Source organism: Orycteropus afer, unplaced genomic scaffold, assembly GCF_000298275.1.
Source record: "Orycteropus afer afer isolate SDZICR_OR568_19922 unplaced genomic scaffold, OryAfe1.0 scaffold00339, whole genome shotgun sequence".
Lineage (NCBI taxonomy): Eukaryota > Metazoa > Chordata > Mammalia > Tubulidentata > Orycteropodidae > Orycteropus > Orycteropus afer.
In genome coordinates this window covers 3,155,523-3,164,467 of record NW_006921926.1, presented here as the reverse complement: position 1 = coordinate 3,164,467, position 8,945 = coordinate 3,155,523, and the positions used below count along the sequence as shown (strand labels likewise).

At 34.0% G+C, this 8,945-nt stretch overlaps 1 protein-coding gene across 1 annotated transcript in view; it reads right to left on the bottom strand.

Moving 5' to 3' along the window:
- Positions 1 to 8,945, bottom strand: part of TRHDE (thyrotropin releasing hormone degrading enzyme) — a 647,634-nt gene that overhangs the window by 162,259 nt on the left and 476,430 nt on the right. Inside the window, exon 7 of the mRNA XM_007952466.2 lies at positions 7,257 to 7,322. Coding sequence (XP_007950657.1) covers positions 7,257 to 7,322 — 66 coding nt within the window. The remainder of the gene's footprint in view (positions 1 to 7,256; positions 7,323 to 8,945) is intronic.

Below are 8,945 nucleotides of genomic sequence, written 5' to 3'. Positions count from 1 at the left end.
CAAAGCTGCTTCTTATATACAGGGAGCAGACCACATCCCTACAGCAGCTACTCAGCTGCTCACAGTAGATTTCACTATGGAGCTGACCACCAGTCTCATCATGGGGAGTAACTACCAACAGCTGCCCAGCCACTCAACCAGGCCCAGCCAAGTTGACACACAACCTTAACTATCACAATATGTATTTAAATAACAAGAACCCAAGTATCTGAAAGATGCATCTATTACCAAAATATGTTGTGTGGTAGAAAGTTTTTATTAGGTGTAGAATTTAAAGGAACATGGGAAATTTAGGGGGACATGTAAAATCACCAAGAATTTATCGAAAGAGAGAAAAAAAGAGCATAATTGAATTATATTTCTATTCCAGTTATTACATGGGAAAAGAAAGTTAACAACAATGGGCATTGACGTGTGTCCAAGTGCAAGAGAAGACAGAAATGAGTTTCACTGATCATACTCCAGCACCCTGCCAGCAAGTACTCTGCTATGTTTGTGGTATTATAATGAGAAAATAGTGTAAATACTAAATAGACTTAGTGCACCTATGTGATTTTGCTAATTTCTCTTTAGGGGATGATCTAGGAACCCAGCTGGAGATGTTTATACCACAGACAAAAATGAGATAATAAAAGTCAGCACTATATTATGTTTAAAAAGTGTAACTTGTGACTGTATGCAAGAGAGAGTTCCTGGTTACTGCTGACTTGCCTACTGCATTTCTCTATTTAATTCTATTTAAGTCCCCACAGGTAATATATCAGACAGTTGTTGAGTTCACCATTATTTCTCACTGGAATCACTGCTAGGAAGAAATCCAGGGTTGGGAAGCCATATAATCTCCCCCCTCCCCTGCCCCTCTCCAGATGTCCTATGCATAGTTGAGCTTGAATTAAAAGCAATTTAGGCAAACTACTGCTTAGATTCTTCTCCCTGCACTTGTCATATCCTAGGAGAATGAGGGTAAAAGGAGTAGAATGAAGGTCCTACATTATGATCATGCAAGCCTAAGTTTAAAATAAATTAAAAAATAAAACATCTTTTATAACGGGAAATGCCCATCTTTTTTTCTTCAGAGCTTATTTTAGAAAAACAATCATTTCAGACATTTAGGAATTTTTGACATAGTACTAGTACTGATTCATTCTGATGTAACTAACCAAACCCATTCAAAACAGATACAATAGATGAGAACACCACAGGCAACTGGAGTATGGTTTTGCAGAGTATGAAACATGATGACTACTCATTTGATTTTTCTAATTTGCCTATGCTAAACCCTGACACAATTATTAAAATTGGTTCAAAACAGCCTGCTCTGGCTGAAGTAGTATCATGTGATCTCAATATAAAGAGAAAAATGAAGGAGTTAAAATTTAAAAAAGAAAACACCAAATTTTAATATGATAATCTACAGAAATAATACAAATAATACCTAATCAATAGAATAAAGAAATGCATAGATTAACTGTGTCAGATTATCTGTTGGCAATTCACCGCTACTCCTGCTCTATACTCTGTACTCTTTTGTGCATTGAATGGGCTAGAAGCTTGGAAGCACATTTCTCAGAATCCCTTGCTAGCTGGATCCAAGTTAAAGTTGTGACAAATGAGAAGCATGCATAGGATACATGGAAGGCACTAAAGAAGGAGGAGCTATCAGTTTCCAGGTGCAGATATAAACTAATGCTAGTGGCTTCCAGGTATACTGCAGGCAGCTGAGCATATGGATGTTATTTTCTTGTAATACCTGAATTTCTTGATTTTTCTGAAGGCTAGCCTTCCCAACCATTTTATAAAATTCATATCCCCTATGTTAAATCCCTTTCGTTTGAAATAGCTAGAAGGGTTTTGGTTTTGTTATTATTTTGTTACTGCATTAGATACCAGGAGTGGTTCTATGAAGCAGGCCCTGAAAGATGGGTATCTAAGATTGTTTTCTTTCTTGATTAGATTTGAAGAAGAAATATCATTGGTAGTGTAATAAAACCCTGGCAGTCTATGTTTATCAGGGTAAAAACAGTCTCTTCAATTATAAGCTACAGTTAACTAAACTGAAGGGTAGGTTTTGGGAAAAGAAGTGATTGTTTCAATAGAACATTACAGTGGGAAAGAGAATTACGAAGTCTCCGAGGTTGAATATCACTTCTGACTGAATTGGAAAAATTACAAAAAGAAAACAATTAAGCTCTGCATTACAAATTCTCAACTTAAAGCATGATCAAGGAATAAGGTCTATGATTTTGCTAAGGAATTTGTATCTTTTTAAGCTTAAAATCAGTGTAACCAAATGAGAGTATGGTTTGAAATTCTGAGTGGCAATAGTATAACTCAAGTTAATTTCATTGATTTATTAGGTCTTTTATGTGAAAGTTATGGTTATAATGGCCTGATCTTCCCTTAATCTTGTCCCTCTGACTTCATCTCATTCCATCTACACTGACCATCTCATTGTCCCTCGAGCCCACCAGGTACCTTTCTGCCTCAGGCATTTGTACTGGGTGGTCTCTCTGCCTAGATGTTCTTCCCTCAGATATCTGCAAGCTCACTTGCTCATCTCCTTTACAACTTTACACAAGTCTCACCTTCTCAGTGAGGCCCACTATGACCACAGTATTTAACACTGAAAAGTACACAATACACACTTCCCATCTCCCTTTTCTTGTTTCTATTTTTTCCCATAGCAGTTATCACCTTCTAATATAATTCCATAATTTATTTATTTTTCATGATCATTGTCTACTGTGTGTCTCCCTTCCTTAGAATGTCAACTCCTTGAGGACAGAGATCTTGTTTTACCCACTGATGTCTTCCAGGAGCCTAGCATAGTATACTTGGCACTCCATAATTTGTGTTGAATGAATATGTGAATGAATGATTTGATGGAAAGTGTGAAAAAGTACCCTGCTGTGGTTGTCTTAGTGAATTGGAAATGGGACCTTGAAAGTTAGAATTCCACTGAGCCTCCTTTGGATAAACATGGGCTCTTGTCTCTGAAGAATTTTCCCCTTGTTTGCAAACCCTTTAAGTCCACTCATCAACGGGGCACTTGTTGTCCTCAAACCAACCTTCAATCCACCTTACTGCCATCAAATTCATAAGTACAGTCAATTCCAGGAATACAAGTGAAAAGTCTGATTTTCCAGAAGATAGCATGTACACTGATATATAAGACGTTTCAAATCCTTAAAAATATTATTTAAGACAAATGAAGTTTAATTACAAAAATTTAAAGTATTCAGAGAAGAACATAAAAGTGAACAGATAACTAAAAACCAAAAGAAACAAATTATTTCCAAATATTGGCAGAAAGAAACATATTATTAGCAAAAACCAACAACAAACACTGCTCTCATTTGACTACAGTTAAGGTATTATATACATTGGAAGTCAGATAGTGTTAATGATCAGATGCTTTAACTGAAGCTTCAAGAATAGAAATCACACTCTTCCCATCTATTTACATTTTTCTCCATCAAATTAAGAACAGCTGTTTGGAATTAAAGAACTCAAACTCAAATTGCCTAACTAGTAAATAACATTAAATAAACCTTAGATTCAGAAAATATGAAACACGGAAAGAATCTAAGAGATTATCTAGTCCAACGTTTGTATTTTAAACAATGAGAGCAGAGGCCAAGTTAGCTTTAGTTTAATGACTTGCAAAAAGCCCAACAATAATTAGAGAACATTAGTATTACTAGAGAAACATTTTTGTTTCTCCATATACATTCCACTGCCTCATGCTTTGTGAAATAGGCCCACTATTATTTTGGGAAATGGATTACATAGAATAATAGATATATAGAGTTTGCAAAAACATAAACACTTCTTTGTTTTAAATATATGTGTATGAGTGGCATAATAATACAACTATAAAAAGATTCAATGTTTGTTCACTCCAAGTTTCACTTTCAATCCAAGCAGCAAAATGGAAGCTAACATATTAATGGTAACTAGGACATATTTTTATGTACATATATACTGTCTATTTTTAAAAAATTGAAGTTATTTTAAAGAAAAAAAAGCTATTCAAGAAAGAACTATATAAGCATCAGACAAAATTCAAGAAATAAGGGAAGTCTGACAAAAATATACTCGTAAATCCATATCAAGAGCAGTCATGATTATTCAGCATAAAACTTTTCTAGACTTTCTAATAGAAATATATAGCTATCAATAACAAAAATTTTTCTTAAAAATGTGCTATAGTCTCTTGCTATTGAGGAATATATGGGTGAACTGGAAATTAACTCTTTCATAACTCATGGTACATGTAAGTACCACTTCCATTTTTTGCCTCTGGGGTTTCTTGAGAGGCTTTTTCCCACAAATATTACATGCTGGTGTTGTGGTGGGGAACTGTGTAACTGTGGAAAACAGAAGAAAGTTTGCTGGCTACATACTGCTGTGTTGAGAAGTTGTATAAGTTGATGGACCCTGAAGAAGTGACTGTGTAAAACTTTTGCTCTTTAGGCTTCTGTACAGTGAGATAAGATCTGTAAGTATAGCTTATGGTTTTCTGTGTGTTATCATGATGCAGTGTTTGGGATTATGTAACATCTAAGTGAACATTTTTTCCATGGTTTATCCCACTTATTCTATCACCAGAGTACATGGGACGTATGTGTCCCACATAATCAAAATTCAACATCCCTAACAAAAATTCTAAAACACTCAATGACTCAGCATGAAAACTCTTACAAACAAAATGTACTTTGGTAATGAAAGAGTTAAAAAATATTTTCCGTACAACACATCATAAAACGTAGCAAGTGTAGTGGAATCTATGATCAGACATTTTATAAGTGAAATCTGAGCATGTGAACTAACTCAGAAACCTAGTATCATAATTTTCTATATTATTTTTTATTTTATTTTACTATCTATATTCATAGTTTTGTTTGCAAGAAGCATTGCCTTGCTCCCAGAAGAGCTTAAGATAGGTAATGTTACACGAAATTTCAAGAAAGCAAAAATTTTGGTAAATAAGCAATCAACAGAAAACTATAATTGTAACATTTTGCATGTGCAGAACATGAAGTCTAAGTTTCAAACACTAAATAAATAAAGGAGAGAAAGAATATAAGGAAAGGAAAAGATGAAGAGAGAGAGGGAGGGAGGAAAGAACTATGAGAGAAAAAAACAGAAACAGAGAAAAAACACACTATTTGTTATTTGGGATTATCTGTAAATCTAATCCTATGTCTCTTTACAAATAATAAACTTCCATTTGTCAACACAGACATAGTCATGTTATCACAAAACAATTAATAGATTTTCCAGCAGAGGTAAACCCTGACAGATCCAGCCAATATTCCCCAGAGCCTTGTGGAAGGCAAGCATATTAATATTAACTCTGTGACCACTCAGCATCATGACATGAAGTGTCTGTTCAGGAGGTCATCTCCAAAATGCATCCCATACATCTTCATGCATAAGAGATGATAATTTATCACCTAGACATAGAGATTACTGTAAACTAATCCAAACTGCTGATGATACACTAAATCAGTTTGAATGATGAGTATAAATAAAGCTGAAAGTGAAGTACTGAAGGATACAGATCTATCTGACCAATGAGATGTCACAAGGCAAATGAAATGTAATGTTGACAAACATAGAGTCTTTCACTTGAAAATTAACCAAATCAGGTTTCACAGCATAAAGTTACACATTAATACAAATTTCAAATCAAAATTTAATATAATGGGAGTCAGAGGAATAAGCTGTCTCAGACAAAACTGAATAGACTGGGTCAGTAAAAAAGGACTATTAAAAATTTATGTATTTTGCATATCAAGGAAAGTACAACGAGATGAGGAAAAATGTTGCAAAACAATAATTCTTTCCAAGTAATATTACTATAGTTATTCAATCTGCTGAGCAAATCTATACCTACATATGAAGAAAAAGAATAAAAATGGTGTTCAGAAAATGATTTCACATCAACTTGCTACCAGGAAATCAAATTCCGTTTGCATTGCCCTTATGAAAGCTTAGATATTTTCCAGGAGTCTTATACTACAACTTCAATGGGGAAAACAAAAAATTGGGGATAAAGAAGGACATTCCTCCAGACAGTTGATATTCATGGAGGACACCCCTTGAGAAAAAAAATCTTCCCAACTGTGTGATCAGAATAGAGCCTTTCACACACACCCGGCAAAATAGGTTCCATGGATTCAGCTATTCTGAAGGTGTCCCTAATGGAAAGAGCTGATTAAAATAAATTTCAATCCCTGCTGGATCAAATCTTTAAAAACATTTTCTAAGGGAAATTATTCTTCAAAAGGTTTATTTTTTTTCTTTGTGATGTTAAGTATATGTAGTTTTGTCATAACATATTTAACTCTTGCTTTTTATTTTACCTTCATTTTTTAAATTTTGGATAAAGAAAGAATTATACTACTAATATATGACCTGATCCCAGATGTAGTTTATTTAAATTTCAAAATGAAAAGCTTACTAAGAACAGATAAGATTGATTGCTTTCTCTGTCTTAGCATAATTGTATTTCAGGTGAACATCAATTTACTTTAAAGGACACTTCTAAGTAGCAGAATGCATCATAAATAATTCATCAATCACAGCTGCTAGGAACATGATTTACTCCAGTAGATTTCAGTGGAATAAAACTTATTTTTCTGTATTCGTGTTTGCATTAAAAGAGTTGAAACATCCTCCTTTTCTAAGAATTTGCTCCTTACATGCCATATTTCCCACTCTAGATGCAGTTTGATAAAACTTCCTTTTCTTTTACTTCACGAAGTCCTGCATTTTTTAATTGAGAAAAAAGCACTTAAATAATCTTCAAACAAGTAACAATTTATATACATAAATAGTGAGACAACAAAAACATAAAAAGTATATATCTGAATAATGGTATTAAGATTTTAGTAAATATATAATTCTACTAAGGTTAAGATCATTTGTTTTCACCTCATATAAATTTTAATTAGAAAAAAATCTTATATAAATTTGTTAGGCTCTTCCAAATTTCAAATAATTTCAATTTTAAAATGCAAATTAAACAGATTCTAAATTGTATAACCTTTCAAGTTTGGTCTGTTTATACAGAGCATGGTAGCTAAAACTTTCATTTGTCATACTGAAAGACACTGCTTACCTTACGCATCTTAAAATTTTCCATTCTAATTCAGTAATCCTGTACTAGCAATTTTCTAAACAGTAAAATAGCTTTAAAATATATTGGCAGGGAAATTTTTAAGAAAAAAATTAAGCATTTTACTTACTTGCAAACCCCTTTGAAATACTGAATGGCCCATAAAATTAGCCAGCATTCTAATTAAAGCCGCACCCTGTAGGAAAGAGTATTTAAAAAAAGAAAAGAATTTCAACCTAGTAACATGATTCCAAAATGTTCCTCTATCAATCAAAAATAGTCTGCTTCACCTATTTCATTCTATTAATGCAATTAAGAAAGAAGAGAATCATGAAAACATATACCACTCATAGGCAACAACTTCATTTTGTTTTGTATTTCTAGAAGTTTTCTGAATGTAAAACCTATGACTGCAGAATAGAAGTCTCCTGGAAAGACTATCTCAGGACAACACTTAGCTATAATTCAAGTGAAATAAACATTTTACTGAGCAATCGTTATACAACAAATTAAATAAAAAGCAATTCCTGTACTTATGGTAACATAAACTAGTAAGGGGGGATATTAACATTAATAATAATCATATTAAAATGTAAATTTGGAATAGCATAGGTACTTACCATACCTCTGGTTCAACAAGGAGCATTTAGTTGTGAGAATGGAGGGTAGAGAACTGACCCTGCCTGCAAACTACTGGATTCAAATATTGGCTCTGTCACTTACCGTGTTTCCCTGGGGAAATTATTTAATTGCTCTCTTTCTCACTTTCTTCACTTCTAACATGTATTTAATAATCATCCATATTTCATATGGTTGTTCTGAAGATTAAATAAATTAATATAAACAAAGTGGCTTGAATAGGATCTGAAAAATAGTAAGTACTACACGAGTGTTCGGGAGCCCTGTTGCCACAATGATAAAGTGCCAAGTGCTAAACAAAAGGTCAGTGGTTCGAATTCACCAGTTGCTCTGCAGGAGAAAAGACCTGACAATCTGCTCCCGCAAATATTACCTGTTGCTTTCAAGCCAATTCAGAGTACTAGTGACCCTACAGGATAGATTAAAACGGCCCCACAGGGGTTCCCGAAGCTGTAATCTTTATGAATGTACACTGCCACGTCTTTCTACCCCAGAGCAGCTGGTGGTTTCAAATCACTGACTTTTTAGTTAGTAAAGAAGCCAACAAAATCTCCTGGAGGAGCTCCACTCTGTTCTAGAGGGTCGCTATGAGTCAAAATTGACCAGACGGCATACAACAACATGTGAGAGTGAGCTATCAGTATTTTATCAAACTGGTGAATTCTTTTTTAGTTCCTGTCTATTTTTTTTTTACAGGCTATACTTAGCCAAAAGGAGCGCTGGTCGCTCAGTGCCTAAGGCATTTGACTGCTAAACAGAAGCCTGGTGGTTCAAATCCACTAACCACTCTGGCTCTGTGGAAGGAAGATGGGACAATCTACTTCTGTAAAGATTTACCACCTTGGTAACACAGTGGGGATTGCTATGAAACGGAATGGACTGGATGGCAGTGGGTATACTTATACAAATATATCCACATAAAAGTAAAATAAATGTGATCACTATAAATATTTAGAGCAATAGAGGAAATATTAATGTAAGACCATACCTCATTTGAGAACCATTATCATAACATAGTAGAACAATTCAGTGCAAAAAAGTAGACAGATGGTCAATGGGAAACGTTTCAAGTAATGATGGTTAAATTCACATGAACACAAACCAGTAAAATATCAAGTGAAAAGGGAAATTAACAACATTCGTATACTAACATTTAAATTGCATAAATCAAAAAGCCTAT